Here is a 17,228-nt window from a genome sequence, read left to right on the forward strand (position 1 = left end):
AATAACGACTTTATTCAACAATATCTAGTGATAGATGATTTCAAAACACTGCTTCATGAAGCTTCAAAGCTTTACGAATCTTTTGTTTCGAATCAGTGGTTCGGAGCGTGTATCAAACTGCCAAAGTCACGTGAACTATTGAAATTTCAAAACACTTATGATGTAACGAAGCCTCGTTTACTGAAATCACATGATTTTGAAAAGATTGGAAACAAAAGATTTGTAAAGCTTCGAAGCTTCATGAAGCAGTGTTTTGAAATCATCCATCACTAGATATTGTTGAATAAAGTCATTATTTAGTTTTTTTGGTGCACAAAAAGTATTTTCCTCGCTTTATAATATTAAGGTTGAACCACTGTACTCACATGAACTGTTTTAAATATGTTTTTAGTAGCTTTCTGGGCTTTGAAAAAGGAAATGATCTTGCTTTCAATAGAGGCCTCACTGAGCCATCGGATTTTATCAAAAATATCTTAATTTGTGTTCCGAAGATGAACGAAGGTCTTACGGGTGTGGAACGACATGAGGGTGAGTAATTAATGACAGAATTTTCATTTTTGGTTGAACTAACCCTTTAACTTTAACATTTTGAGTCAGTTGATTCATACATTTAACTTAAAATTACCATTTAATCTCAATTTAAGTATTTATAGTAGTGGAAATTTAGCTAGCTATAACTAGCTAATTCAGCACACATTAGCATAGCATAGCAATTGCTGAAAGAGTGGCAATACAGAGCATTTAAAGGATTAGTTCACTTTCAAATGATAATTTCCTGATAATTTACTCACCCCCATGTCATCCAAGATGTTCATGTCCTTCTTTCTTCATTTGAAAAGAAATTAAGGTTTTTGATGAAAACATTCCAGGATTTTTCTCCATATAGTGGACTTCATTGGAGCCCAAACGGTTGAAGGTCAAAATTACAGTTTGCAGTGATCTCAGACGAGAAATAAGGGTCTTATCTAGAGAAACCATCGCTCATTTTCTAAAAAAAAAACGTACAATTTTAGACGTTTTAACCATAAATGCTCATCTTGAACAAGCTCTCTTCTTCTTCTTTTCTATTAGACTTCCAGCAGTGTAGACACTGCTAACTGTATTACTGTCCTCCACAGGTCAAAGTTTGAACTAAATTGTCATATACATTATGCTAGTGCAAGTATATAACAATTAGTTTAACCTGTGGAGGGCAGTAATACACTTAGCAGTGTCGACACTGCCGGAATTCAAATAGAGAAGAAGAAGAAGAGAGCTAGTTCAAGATGAGCATTTATTGTTAAAACTTATATAATATAATTTTTTTTTTTTTTTTTTTTTAGAAAATGAGCAATGGTTTCTCTAGATAAGACCCTTATTCCTCGTCCAGGATCATGTAGAACGCTTTGAAGCTGCAATGAACCTGTAATTTTGACCTTCAACTGTTTGGGCTCCATTGAAGTCAACTATAAAGGAGAATAATCCTGGAATGTTTTCATCAAAAACCTTCATTTCTTTTCGACTGAAGAAAGAAAGACATGAACATCTTGGATAACATGGGGTGAGTAAATTATCAGGAAATTTTAATTTGAAAGTGAACTAATCCCTTAACATATACCTGTTCTCAAACCAAGCTCATGCTCCACTTGATTTAAACATGATTTAATTTGAGTTCGCCCTACTCAAACCAATTAATTATTTTGAGCATTAGGGTTTACATTAGTGCATAAAATAATCTATTTTAAGGAAAAATGTAATCTGTGATCATCATTTTTCCTTTATATGGATTATTTTATAGATGAGAAAGTCATAGATGGTCCAGATTGTTCTATATCATTGCTACAGTAAGCAATGACGCTTGATGTTCTCTCAAATGGTTTTCATGTGGCCTTCATTGCAGTGATTTTTCCTTAATCTCATTCACATTGCTAATCGTTTTCCATTCATTCTTAACCTTGAAGTGCATCAGCACAGAGGGCGCACTTTGACATGTCTGGATGTGTTGGAGCATGTGTGTTTCATGTGTTGTTGTGGCTGTGTGTGTGTGTGTGTGTGTTTATGCATGGTCTAGGGGGGAGCTCTTAGCAAACTGACATTCCAACTATTGTGTCCCCACATTCCTCAGCCTACCCCATTCATGCTGTGTGACCAAAGCTGGGAAAGCCAGTGGCCAATGAGATCCTGCGGAGGGGTTCTGGGGTCCGTTGATTGTGGATATGAGAGAGTGGACCGGTGTTATAGCTACTCAATAGAAAACAAAAGGTGAGCGCTCTCTTTCCCAGAATACTTAGTAACGGACAAATCCACAGCTTTGCGATGCTACTGCACAAAAACGTGTGCGGTTAAGATTATACAGATCTGTTTCATATTCCACTTCATCGGTTTCTGATTTTTTTTGAAAAATTTTGATTTTTAACATTTTGGATGTCTAATTTTTTTAAAATAATTTTGTTAGTAAAAAATAAAATTAACATTCTAAATAAACCAGAATCACACTTAAAAAAAAGAATGAGTGTAATTAACTTTAGATACTTTTTATTGTACTTAAAGTATTAAATGTGTATAAATTAATGTCCAAAAAAGTTTAATTAATTTAATTTGTCCTGAACTTACTAGATTAGAATTTTAATCATTCTTAATAATAATGATTAATATCATATAATATATTAATATAATTATTAATAATTATGTAGAATTAATCATTTATTTTAAGTAATTATTACTTTATACATTATTACTGCATTATATTTCTGAAAAATATAGGCATTTCATTTTAATTGATTTATTTTAAATGTGATGAATTCACTTATACTGTTTTTTTGCAAAATTATTTTTTAATATTTTTTATTGATTTATATTTATATTTTTATTATATATATATATTTAAATATTTTGATCTATTTATATTTCTTACATTTATATTTATTTATTTATATTTCTGCACTTTTTTTTTTTTTTTTACAATTTTTTTGCTTTTACCAAACATTGTTTATTGTTTGTAAATAGCTTTTTTTTCTCCCAGCATACAAATAGAAATAAGAAAATAACCATATTTTTTAGTGCAGTACTAGATTAAATAAATAACACAAATAATTACTTATTAATTATTGTTATGGCCAACAAAAATGATAAATTAGGTACATTTACATTTTACAAACCTAAATTGATAGCACACAATGTAATTTTGATAAATTGTTAAAGAGTTGTGTTGCTCTAGCTTGTATTAATGAAATTGAACAAATACCAAAAATGATTTTTTTTTTTTTTTTTTTTGCATTATCATAGTGGCCCATTAGTATGGAGATGGTTTTCACCCACAAAATCACAAAAACAGCAATAAACTAGTAACAATTTCTGTAGAACACAATTAGCCTGACTAACTGTGCCACCCTAAACAAAGAAGACCAGTTGGTCCTAAAAATGGGGGATCCCTGTATAGCCACTTTATTACCCTAAGAAAACATTCAACCTGCGCATTTCAATGGGCCTGTTTGCCCATTCTCACTCGTCCATTAACATTCAGAGAGTAACCAACAGCCCCGCTCAGCCTCTCTGCAGCTCTCTCGCCTGATAACCGGCCTCTCTTCACTGCTTTAGGGGAGAAAAGACCAGAGGGACACAACAGAATCTGAATCCACGAAAAATGTGCGAAAATAAGAGCAGTCAAACTAGGTTAGTAACGAGATAAAGTCTGTTAAACACACCAGGGGACTGTTTGTGTGTGTGTGTGTGTTTGTGGGTGGAGAGGGGTGACAAGATTATAAACACAGACTAAATAAGGTTTCATTTGCAACTGTAAGTGTGAGGCTCCACAGGTGTGTCTGACAGCTTTGATCAGCTGAGAGGCAAAATGGAGATGAGTGGAGTTGATAATATGCTATTCATTTGCCTTCAGTTTATGTAATTAGGTCAACATGCATTTTTTAATACTACTGAAAGACTGAATGTCAAAAAGACACCCCTCAACTGGTTGGAATGAGAATTGCATATAGGTATGAACACTTCATACACTAGTATCCATAAAGACTAGTTTTTCCACAAACAAACTACCAAAACACCATCACAACTGCAACTTTAACATTTTTATTTGATTATCATTTACATGGAAACGTTTTAAATTATAACACATTTACTTTATTGTCACAAATAAACAGTATTTGTACTCTGAACGTTCTTTGAAAAGCAGTATTGACCATCAAACATTCTGTACACTGGGTTTCACAGAAGAGCAGGTAGAGGCAGGACAGTTTCTCCACTAATATGAGGTCTGAGTAACTGTACCCTGGAATGAATGAAGGGCTCCATTTTACCCCCCTCCCCCGTCGCTCTGGTTATTGAACGGCTCAAGCCAAGCTCAAGTACTCAAATGTGCCAAATGGCCCCTGAATGCACCCCCACTGTGCAATCAGTACCAGTATAAACAGTATTGCAGAATTCAGAGTTTAATTACGGCACTCATTCCGTTACTGGCAAAAGCACATCCTTCATTTAATACATACTGTATGACAACAAGCTATTTGTTTCAATTAATCTGACATTTTTGTAAGTCAATTCCTCGGCCGTAGTTTGTTTTTAAAGTTTGTATGCCTTTTTCTTTCATTATGCTTTCTTGCAGCTTAGTGTTTATATTACTTTTACAATTTTACATGAAGCATATTACTGTAAATATCCAGCGTCTTGCAAAAGTCTTTTTTTGAATACATAAAATTGTGGTATTTTAATTCGTAAGCATTTAAACGCAAATTTTATTTATTTCATATAATGTGAAAGAAACGGAAAGCTCAAACAAACAGAAGTTCTAATGCAAAACAATTGCTGCAGTACCAGTAAATGATTGCCTTCCAATTGGCTTCTACCTGCGAGTCATTAAAATAACCAGCACATTTTCTGGATAAAACCCCACAGTTAAAGCGATCATTATCTAGGCTGTGGATCTGAAGGACAGCTGTGAAAATGAAGACAAAAGAGCATTACTGAGAAATTTGAGCTAAAGTAAAACAAATGTTTGAATTGGGAAATGGGCACAAAACATTATCCAAATGTCTGGATGTCCCAGCGGGCACTGTTGGCACAATTATCAGTAGGTGAGGGCTAAATCAGAGCATCCAGACATTGTCCCTGTGTGAACAAGGAGACCTGTGAGGGAAGCTACAGAGAGGCCAGTGATTAGTGAAGGTGCACCAGTCAACCATATCAAGAGCTCTGCGTATCACTGGCCCGTTGGGGAGGGGGGCACAGAGGATCTCATTACTCCTAAAGAATCACATAAAAACATAACTGCAGCCTGGCAAGAAGCATAATATTGACTGAGTTGCAATGTGTGAAAAGATTACATAGTCAAATGCAACCAGCGTTGTCAAGATGTGGTGAAATGTGTGTCGTAAAACACTGTGTTCACCTTAAAGAAAACACCATTCTCTGTAGGATTTCTAGTGCTGTGAAGTCTGGGGCATCTTATTAACCCAAAATAAACAAGCGATGTTTAAAAAATACAGAAAAGTATTACAAGAAAACTGCTTCAAAACCAAACTCAAGGAGCAAGTTTCAGCAGGACGGGAACTTGTGGTTGAATTATAGAACAAGCTGGTACCAGCATTGAATTTCAGGGTTTTGATATTTAAAGGGTTAATTCACCGCTAGCAATATGGGCTTTTAATAAAACTTGGCTGTCTATGCAGTAAAAAAGGTGAACCATTTTCTGAAATCGGTGCTACATCAATAGAGGAAACAGAAAAAGAGCTGTGGCATTTTCTTTTTGATAAAAACTTTTGGTGGCACCCATCTATTGACCCAAATCCACGGGAATACAAAAAAATGCGGAAGCTCGATCTGTAGTAAACTTTTGACTAGTGGTACAAAAATGGAATTGCAAAAAAACAAACAAACAGTTTCCCAAAACACTTTGGACAAACACATAGTTCTGCCCCATACTCCAGTCTCTGGCTGATTCAGAAGGTGACGCAACCGCTTAAAGAGTTAGTTCACCCAAAAATGAAAATTTGATGTTTATCTGCTTACCCCCAGCGCATCCAAGATGTAGGTGTCTTTGTTTCGTCAGTAGAACACAAATGATGATTTTTAACTCCAACCGCTGCCGTCTGTCAGTGGTATAATGCAAGTCAGCGGGAACTTGGACTATAAGAGTAAATAAAACACAACAGACGAATCCAAATTAAACCCTGCGGCTCGTGACGACACATTGATGTCTTAAGACACGAAACGATCGGTTTGTGCGAGAAACCGAACAGTATTTATATCATTTTTTACCTCTAAAACACCACTATGTCCAACGGCATTCATCACTCGATTTGTGAGGTCTGATCGCGCTCTGACAGCGGCAGTGATGTCTCGCACATATACGTCAATGAGAGCTAGACATCACTGCCGCTGTCAGAGCGCGATCAGACCTCACGAATCGAGTTCGGTTTCTCGCACGGTTTCGTGTCTTAAGACATCAATATGTCGTCACGAGCCGCAGGGTTTAATTTGGATTTGTCTGTCGTGTTTTATTTACTCTTATAGTCCAAGTTCCCGCTGACTTGCATTATACCACTGACAGACGGCAGCGGTTGGAGTTAAAAATCATCAATTGTGTTCTACTGAAGAAACAAAGACACCTACATCTTGGATGCTCTGGGGGTAAGCAGATAAACATCAAATTTTCATTTTTGGGTGAACTATCCCTTTAAGACTTTTGTTCATCTTTGGAACACAAATTAAGATATTTTTGATGAAATCCGAGAGCCGTCTGACTCCTCCATAGACAGCAATTTAACCATCACAGTCAAGGTCCAGAAAGGTAGTAAAGACATCGTTAAAATAGTCCATGTGACTGCAGTGGTTCAACCTTAATTTTATGAAGCGACGAGAATACTTTTTGTGCGCAAAAACAAAACAAAAATAACGTTATATATCTTCTCTTCTTTGTCATTCTCCTATGCTGTTTACTTTCAGCGCTTCCAGGTTCTACGTCAGAATGCAGGCTCAGTATCGGACGGCTCCTGCGTCAACATCACACGCATGCGTCATGCTGCTCACGTGTGCAGCGTCGACCAATACTGAGACGGCATTCTGATGTACAACCTGGAAGCGCTGAACGTAAACAGCGTAGGAGAATGATACAGAAGAGAAGATATTGTTGAATAAAGTCGTTATTTTTGTTTTGTTTTTGTGCACAAAAAGTATTCTCGTCGTTTCATAAAATTAAGGTTTTAACTATGTTTTAACTAGGATGTATTTAGTACCTTTCTGGACCTTGAAAGTGGTGGTTAAATTGCTGTCTATGGAGAAGTCAGAGAGCTCTTTTCATCAAAAATATCTTAATTTGTGTTCTGAAGATGAACAAAGGTCTTGCATTGCAGGTGTGGAACAACATACGGGTGAGTAATTAATGACAGAATTTTCAGTTTTGGGTGAACTTACCATAAAAATAATAACATAAAAAAAGGGAAAAAATTAATAATTTATAATCTAGTAAAATAAAAATGGGCTAAGGTCTGAAAACACTGTGTATCATTCCAGTTTGGGGGAGTCTTTCTTTCAGTTTGTTTAAAACACTTTTTCACACTTAACACACGATGACATGCCTTTGAGCACTGCACAGAGATCAGTAATGAATTACGTCACAGGTTATGAAAGGAAAACAGTGTTCGTAGGTTTCCCATTCTGATCTAAAATTACAGCTTTAGCCCTTTATATATGATTATATATGTCCAGAAGCAGAAAACCTTACAGATGCACAGATCCATCAACATGCTGCATCTTTCCTTGAATGCAAATGCTACGGTGACCTGCGAAAAGAGGGAGGAAAAGAAACAACAGGAAGTGCGGAGGGTGTCCATTTAAGAGAACGCTTTAATCACACGATTATAATGCAAGAATAGAGGAAATGAGAGAGATAATGAGAGACGAAATCAAAGAGAGATTATAAAATACCACAATTTCTGAAAAGGGAAAGTCAGCATTCTAATAAAACAGTTTAAAAGCATTTTTTTGTAAATGAAGTACAGCTGTGTCGCGCTGTAAGGAGAGGGTTTCACAACGACATGCCGATGCCTTGATGTCCTCCGCTCCAAGGGTCATTTACTGCACAGGAAATGAGCGGCAGAGGAGAAGCTCACTGCAGTGTATGTATGAGAGACGGTCTGCGCCACTAGAGCGGTTGTACGTGTTCTCAGACTCTGTCAGTCACGCTTCCTTCTCCTTAAGTGTGCCCATTCACTCACAAAAGCTGAGCCTCTTTGTCTTTTCAAAAGCGATTTAGCTCCTTTTCCTCCAGAAGGCTTTGGCCTTTGTGTAAAACTGCATGTGTATAGCAAAGGGGAGGCGATGCTCAATGCAAAACACATGGCTGTTGTGTGGCATACGAGCATGGAGGGAAAGAACATGATTCTTGTATGTATAAGTAATGCTCTTCATGCTGTTCATTAGTCTGAGCGTGGTAGATGATACTGAAATCCTCAGGTCCACACAAAATATAGAAAAGAAGAAGTTCATATAGTAAGACTTGAGGCTGAGAAGAAGAAAGGTTCTTGTCCTTGGCCAAAACCATGGAGCTTTATGTACACACGGGCATCGGTATCGTTTCTGATCAAACGGGTTTGGAGATGGATTCATCACTGAATACCTAATGTTATGAGGATGATGATGGTAAAGATGAAGGTTGCACTAGGAACAGATGCCGCCCGTGCCGCTCCAGTTACGGAAGCTCCGCCTTTTGCGTCTTTAGCCAGTGTGGGAGTCAGGAGCAACTCGTGAAGCGTCAAGTCATCAATTGCCAAGTTATCTGCCAAATCTTAGAAAGAGAGAGAGAGAGAGAGAGAAAAAAATCATATTGATGGACATGCAGAACATAAAATAGACTGATTGAGTGCTGTAATAATTACATCAATTAATATTTGTCAAATGAAGCTATTATATTCAGAGGATTTGGAAAAGTCCCATAAAGAATGAATGACTCTAATTTAGTGAAACACATTTTGGACAATCAGTGTAGTCCGACTGCTGAACGAATGATTCTACGAGTGAGTCTATATTCTTTTCAGTTATGCAAACACATATAACGCAACTAGTGTAGTCTGATTCCTGAACAAATGACTCTGAGTTGGGTCTTTTAAGTGAATCAAACACATTACGAACAATCAGTGTAGTCCAATTCATGAACAACTAACTCAGCACAACCAAGTGTAGCCTGCAGTGTAGACAATTAATGACTCGGCTCTTTTTATTGAATCAAACACATTCTGAACAATCAGTGTAGTTCAATTCCTGAATGAACTACTCTGATGAATCAGTTCTTTTGAGTGAATCAAACACATGCAGCACAACCAAGTATAGCCTGTAGTGTACACAATTAATGATTCGGTGCTTTTGACTGAATCAAACACATTCTGAACAATCAGTGTAGTTCAATATCTGAATTAACTACTTTGACAAGTCAGTTCTTTTGTGTGAATCAAACCAATGCAGCACAACCAAGTGTAGCCTGATTCCCGAATGAATAACTCTAATAAGTCAGTTCTTTTAAAGGTGCCATCGAACGTTTTTTTTACAAGATGTAATATAAGTCTAAGGTGTCCCCTGAATGTGTCTGTGAAGTTTCAGCTCAAAATACCCCATAGATTTTTTTAATTAATTTTTTTAACTGCCTATTTTGGGGCATCATTAGAAATGCGCCGATTCAGGCTGCGGCCCCTTCAATTGCTCGCGCTCTCTGCCCCCTCATTGCATAAACAAAGTTAATATAACATAGCTAATATAACCCTCAAAATGGATCTTTACAAAGTGTTCGTCATGCATGCTGTATGCATACAACGGATTATGTGAGTATTGTATTTATTTGGATGTTTACATTTGATTCTGAATGAATTTGAGGCTGTGATCCGTGGCTAACGGCTAATGCTACACTGTTGGAGAGATTTATAAAGAATGAAGTTGTGTTTATGAATTATACAGACTGCAAGTGTTTAATAATGAAAATAACGACGGCTCTTGTCTCCGTGAATACAGTAAGAAACGATGGTAACTTTAACCATATTTAACAGTACATTAGCAACATGCTAACGAAACATTTAGAAAGACAGTTTACAAATATCACTAAAAATATCATGTTATCATGGATCAGTTATTATTGCTCCATCTGCCATTTTTCGCTATTGTTCTTGCTTGCTTACCTAGTTTGATGATTCAGCTGTGCACAGATCCAGACGTTAATACTGGCTGCCCTTGTGTAATGCATTGAACATGAGCTGGCATATGCAAATATTGGGGGCGTACATATTAATGAGCCCGACTGTTATGTAACAGTCAGTGTTATGTTGAGATTCGCCTGTTCTTCGGAGGTCTTTTAAACAAATGAGATTTATATAAGAAGGAGGAAACAATGGTGTTTGAGACTCACTGTATGTCATTTCCATGTACTGAACTCTTGTTATTTAACTATGCCAAGATAAATTCAATTTTTAATTCGAGGGCACCTTTAAGTGAATCAAACACATTACAAACAATCAGTGTAGTCCGATTCCTGAACGAATGACTCTAATAAGTCTATTCTTTTTAGTAAATCAAACATCCAGCACAACCATGTGTAGTCCAATTCCTGAATGAATGACAATTAATGACTCAACAAATAAACAAATGACTCTGATAAGTCAGTTCTTTTTAGAGAATCAAACACATCCAGCTTACAACTGCCATAACAATCATTAAATTCTTTGCATTTCACTTTCCTACTATTTTTTGTGTGTTTTCTGGAAAATATCATTTTTATAGCGTTTGCATATGTAACCAAAATGTTCAGTGGTTATTTTTGTGACATTTATGATAGAATGTATGTGAATCTGCTCTTCTTAAGGTGTTTGTACCCCATGATTATAACATGAACCTTTCCAGTCATCTTGGCGACGTATGCGTGCTTAGTCTGGAAAAATAGCTACTTCCATTCTCTAATAACCAGTCATTAGTTTTGTTATGTCGTCGTCATACTGGAGTGAGGAATATGGCAGCGTTCCATTTTAAAACCATTTAACAATCTTTTTCTTCAATAAAAGAAACTAAAACATCTTTTCATTTATCTCAGCATCTACAGATGAGGTGTATTGTCTGGGAAGTCAGCCATGAGGGAGACAGAACTATGAGGTGAAAATTATGAAAAAGGAAAGAGGATATCAAGTATGGAGAGGCACGCCAGCTATGTGTCCCCTGTGAAGTGTCCCTCTAAGCTGAGGAGAATCTTATTTGTTCAACGCACACAGACAGGCTATGGCATATATACACACACACACATGCTCCCATGCCTTATGTAGCACATACCTCAAATTCCTGTTCTCAGTCTGACATAACTAAACCATATAGGTAATATACACAGAATATACATATAAACAATGTTTTAGAATTTTGTAAAAAATAAAATAAAATGTAAAGGTAAAATAGACATAAACAGAATAAGAAAAGACTTCAAGGTCACTAAACAAGCAAGTACATTTGTGGTATTGATCATGTGACTGGGTGCAAATGTTCAGATGTTAACAAGAAGTTGCTTTTTGGATCATTTTCAAATCATGCTGGAGAACATGATTATCAGGTTTAACACAAACCATTGGAGTTCATGTCAGCTTGACTGCTGCTGTCGTTAAAGAAAAGGGGTCAAACCAAATACTGAGACATTCTCAAATTCACATTCATTTTTCTGTTAAACATTTCATTCAAATTATGCTGAAAAAAAAAACCCCTGTAAACCTTTTTTTTAACTGGATTAAATTAGACAACTGGAAAACAAGTAAAGATTTATACAGCACTTTTTAAGAAGTGCTTTACAAAAAACAAAGAACAAACAAACAAAAACAAATGTCATACAACAAAATAAAACTACAAGAATAAGAAATAAAATGCATAAAATATGGTAGATTGTTCTCACCATCTTATTCTAGTTTGCCCATATTGAAGGTGCAGTAAGTGATTTCTTAGAAACACTGTTATTATCTGAAACCAACTCAAACAATCACACCCCTCCCTTGTTTGCTCCACCCACAAAATGCATAAACACGAGTCTCTTTATCATAGCTGCAGCGAAGCAAAATAACACTTCATGAAAAATAAAGCAAAGATGACAAAAGAATGACAATGAAAAACAAAAAATGTACATACTGTACACAAAAATATATACAAGCAAGAGTTTGTTGTTAGAGTTAGCCAGCAGCACACCAGCTCCAGACAAACAATGACACTCGAAACTGTCCTGTTACTACAGCTAGCATTACAACAACAGCATATCTTGGTTCTGTAAAAAACATAGCAAAACCAGTGTTACTCACGTATGGAGCAGGGACAACGCAGCCTCGCCATCCATTTTCTAATATTAATGTGGGTCCTAAAGCTCTTGCCAGATCATAACCCTTCCTACTTTTTCCAGCGATATTCCTCTGATCTTTTCTCTTTTGTAATGTCTCTCAGCCATCTCTCTTTCTACAGTCTTTCTGCACCTTTAATATACTTCTTTCAAATATTTTTTATATATGTTGATGTTTGAATCTTTAGATCACATTTAATTATTTGTGCACTAAGATGAGAGGAGCATTTTCACCCCATTATAATGCTGGATTAAAAACAACCCGAAGTTGGGTTGAAAATGGACAAACCCAGCGACTGGGTTGTTTTAACCCAGGGGTTGAGTTAAAGGTGCCCTAGAATTAAAAATTGAATTTATCTTGGCATAGTTAAATAACAAGAGTTCAGTACATGGAAATGACATACAGTGAGTCTCAAACTCCATTGTTTCCTCCTTCTTATATAAATCTCATTTGTTTAAAAGACCTCCAAAGAACAGGCGAATCTCAACATAACACTGATTGTTACGTAACAGTCAGGATCATTAATATGTACGCCCCCAATATTTGCATATGCCAGCTCATGTTCAAGCATTACACAAGCCAGTATTAACATCTGGATCTGTGCACAGCTGAATCATCAGACTAGGTAAGCAAGCAAGAACAACAGCGAAAAATGGCAGATGGAGCGATAATAACTGACATGATCCATGATATCATGATATTTTTAGTGATATTTGTAAATTGTCTTTCTAAATGTTTCGTTAGCATGTTGCTAATGTACTGTTAAATGTGGTTAAAGTTACCATCGTTTATTACTGTATTCACGGAGACAAGAGCCGTCGCTATTTTCATTTTTAAACACTTGCAGTCTGTATAATTCGTAAACACATCTTCATTCTTTATAAATCTCTCCAACAGTGTGTAATGTTAGCTTTAGCCACGGAGCACCATCAAACTCATTCAGAATCAAATGTAAACATCCAAATAAATACCATACTTACGCGATTAGACATGTTGCATGATGAACACTTTGTAAAGATCCATTTTGAGGGTTATATTAGCTGTGTGAACTTTGTTTATGCTGTTTAAGGCAAGCTTGAGCTCCGTGGGCGGGGAGCATGAGGAATTAAAGGGGCCGCAGCATGAATCGGTGCATAGTTAATGATGCCCCAAAATAGGCAGTTAAAAAAATTAATTAAAAAAAATCTATGGGGTATTTTGAGCTGAAACTTCACAGACACATTCAGGGGACACCTTAGACTTATATTACATCTTTTAAAAAGACGTTCAATGGCACCTTTAAATGTTCACCGAACGTGATGGGCAGTTTTATTTAACCCAACTATTGTTTAAAAATTACTATATGGATGGCTTAAAATGAACCCAAAATAGTTTGGAAATTAAAAATCAGACACATAATTACTAGAGGCAACAATAATAATCAAAAAGTGAACATTTATTAAGCAATTTAATGTTTATTGTTTAATTATCATTCATTAAACTTATTTATAAATGTTTGTATATTAAACATATTAATAAATGTTAATTTCCAACATATTTTGGGTTGATTTTAAGCAAGCAGTAATTTTTAAACAATAGTTGAATTAAATAAAACTACCCAGCAAGTTAGGCAAACATTTAACCCAACTGCTGGCTTTGTCCATTTTCAACCCAACTTTTTTTAACCCAGCATTTTTTTAGAGTGTATACAAATGTAATCACACACAATAACCGAACATGACAAATGCAGTCAAATACGGCTTACCTCAACATTGGTGGAAGGCTGTGCGCGAGCATTTTATGGATCTATAGAAATCAGTTTAGACAACATAGTGGGCATCTGGACGTATTCAATCTCATCTACTAAGATCAAATGCCATATTTAATACCCTCCACACTAGCATCTTCACGTTGCCTCCTTCGTTTGGGGGGAATTTAACCCCACAGGGAGGAAGTCCACCATTTGGGCCAGCGGCTGCACAGTGGTGGGATCAACAGGAAGGCATGCACCTTAATTAATTCTAGACCCTGAACTCAGCATGCCAGCCAGTGAGAACCAGGCTGAGAGCAGGAAAAAAAATGGAGGCCTTCTCTCAGGGGGTCCCCTGGATGCCCGGGGGCCCATTTCAGCACAGTCGACTTTAAAACAGAGGAAGGAGGCAAATAAATAAAGTCCCGGCGCTGAAACCTCCTCGAGATTTCTGTGCAATTACGACAGAGCTTGAACGCGCGCCAGAGAACAATTAACTTTTTCTTTCCCTCCGTCCACTGACAAGCCAGCGGTTAGACATTCCACGGACCCTGAAAGGCTGATTTTTCATTGTGACAGCGGCACACTGTACCACTAGTCCAATTAAAGCAGGGGTGTAATTCAATACAGCTTTTATATACACTACACCCTAAATCAGACGAGGTGTCGTGTGCACAGGCAGGAAAGCGAATGTGTGTGTGTGTGTTATTGTTTGCTGTGCGAGTATGGAGAGGTGTGAGTCACTGAATAAAACCCCAAATGTTCATAAAAACAAGAGGGGTGAGGGTATGGCTGCAGCAGCCAAAAGAAACGACACAGAGTGCAAACCGTGTATAACCCAACTCCACAATGTGACTAATAATATCTTGTTATAATGAGCCGTGAACACTTGTGTATAATAATGTGAGTGACGGGATCCAGACGATGGTTGATGGTCCGGTTGACACTTGTTTTGGATCTGATATCCACACAATGGCAATTAGTTGGATATGTGAAGGCTGGCATGCTAAATATAGAAAACACAAAGTCCTACTGACAACGAATGAGCATGAGATAGTCTGACCAATAGCACCAAGGCTCGCAAAAGCTATCAATTTTCAGCAGTATCAGTCTCCAGGGCTCTCCTCCACCATGCAAGCGGAGCTCTGACTGGCTTTATCACAGAGTTACGAGCTCCAGTTACGACACGGGTCAGAGGTCAACAGTCAGCCATTGATTGGTAATGGTGGGCTTGGACCGGCTCAATGCCCGCAGCGCAGTACATCACAGGCACAGCAAACAGAAACACAGAAACAAGTTTTAAATGTTTATTGCAGCCCTCCATAGTAAGAATAAGACACTAGCTGACTGCTTTAGAGGACTAGTTTGTTTCAAGACCTGGTTAAACAAGATTTATAAGCTCTTAGTGTTTAAAGAGAGGTGATAAGGGTGTTTAAGAGCCTCACACTATATGCTTTGCTCTTCTTAACTCAAGAGGACAATCTTTGATCTTCCAAACAACAAACAAACCTACGCTAACTTAAACGTGTGGAGAATTCGTATTAGGGTGCATCCTACTACTACTATAGCTCAAACTTGTGGATAGAGATTTCAACAACTTAACCTTGTGTTTTAGAGACTTGTGTTTTTGTGTTTTTAATTTGACATTAAAAGAGTTTTGTGGATTTTAGTTTGTCTATGAGCATTAGAGCCATCAACACTACCACTCAAAAATGGTAAAAAAAAGTAATTTTGTGAAATATTATTACAATTACAATAACTTTTTTTTAAATATATTAATCTATTTTGAATTTTCAGTGTCACAAGATCCTTCAGAAATCATTTTGCTATGCTGATTTGCTGCTCAAGAAAGATTTCTTATTATTATCAATGTTAAAAACAGTTGCGCTGCCTAATATTTTTGTGGAAACCGTATTTTTTGTTTTTTTTCAGGATTCTTTGAGAAATAGAAAGTTTAAAAAAATACAGAAAGAAAATCCTTGTTGAGGAAAGATGTGATTTTTGTCATTTTCTTTATGAAATGCAATATATAACTAGGTTTTAAAACAAAAAAGCACATTTGGCACTAAATTGTACACATACAGTGCCCTCCACAATTATTGGCACCCTTAGTAAATATGAGCAAAGGCGGCTGTGAAAATAAATCTGCATTGTTTATCCTTTTGATGTTTCATTCAAAAAATTCACAAAACTCTAACCTTTCATTGAAGGAAAACAGTTGAAAGTGGGGGGAAACTCACATTATGAAATAAATGATTTTCTCCAATACATGTTGACCACAATTATTGGCACCCCTAGTAATTCTTATGAGTAAAATATCTCTGAAGTAAATTCCCATTCATATTTACATTTTTTAGCACACCAGGGTGATCATGAACATGAAATTGTCCAGCCATGACTTCCTGTTCCACAGGAGAATAAACATGAGGAAACACAAAGGCCAAATTCCCGTAATCATTCATCACAATGAGAAAAACCACAGAATATAGTTCTGATGTGCAGCAAAAGATTGTTGAGCTTCACAAAATAGAAAGTGGCTGTAAGAAAATAGCTAAAGCTTTGAAAATCCCCATTTCCACTATTAGGGCAATAATTAAGAAGTTCCAATTAACTAAAGATGTTACAAATCTGCCTGGAAGAGGACCTTTGTCTAAATCCTCCTAATGCATGTGAGGAGGAAAGTTTGAGTGGCCAAAGACTCTCCAAGGATCACAGTTGGAGAATTGCAGAGATTAGTTGAGTCTTGAGTCTCAGAAAGCCTAAAAAGAATTATCAAAAGCACCTACATCCCCACAAGATGTTCAGGAGGGTTTCAAGAAAAATCCTCTGCTCTCATCCAGAAACAATCTCCAGCATATTCAGTTGTCAGACATGACTGGAACTTCAAACTGGACCGGCTTCTATGGTCAGATGAAACTAAAAAAAGAGCTTTTTGGCAGCAAACCCACCAGATGGGTTTAGTGCACACATGGATAAAAAGTACCCCATGCCCACGGTTAAATATACTGCTGGATCTTTAATGTTGTGGGCCTATTTTTCTGCTGGAGGTCCTGGACATCTTGTTCAGATACATGGTATCATGGATTCTATCAAATATCAACAGATAAAAAATCAAAACCTGACCGCTTCTGCTAGAAATCCAATAATGGGCTGTGGTTGGATCTTCCATCAGG

General features: G+C 36.7%; 1 protein-coding gene across 1 annotated transcript in view; it reads right to left on the reverse strand.

Moving 5' to 3' along the window:
• Nucleotides 1-7,808: 7,808 nt before the first annotated feature.
• Nucleotides 7,809-17,228, reverse strand: part of gpc3 (glypican 3) — a 186,129-nt gene continuing 176,709 nt past the window's right edge. The window contains exon 9 of the mRNA XM_048177130.1: nucleotides 7,809-8,773. Coding sequence (XP_048033087.1) covers nucleotides 8,595-8,773 — 179 coding nt within the window. The 3' untranslated portion in view covers nucleotides 7,809-8,594. The remainder of the gene's footprint in view (nucleotides 8,774-17,228) is intronic.

The sequence above is a fragment of the Megalobrama amblycephala genome, linkage group LG23, assembly GCF_018812025.1.
Source record: "Megalobrama amblycephala isolate DHTTF-2021 linkage group LG23, ASM1881202v1, whole genome shotgun sequence".
NCBI classification, from domain to species: Eukaryota; Metazoa; Chordata; class Actinopteri; order Cypriniformes; family Xenocyprididae; genus Megalobrama; species Megalobrama amblycephala.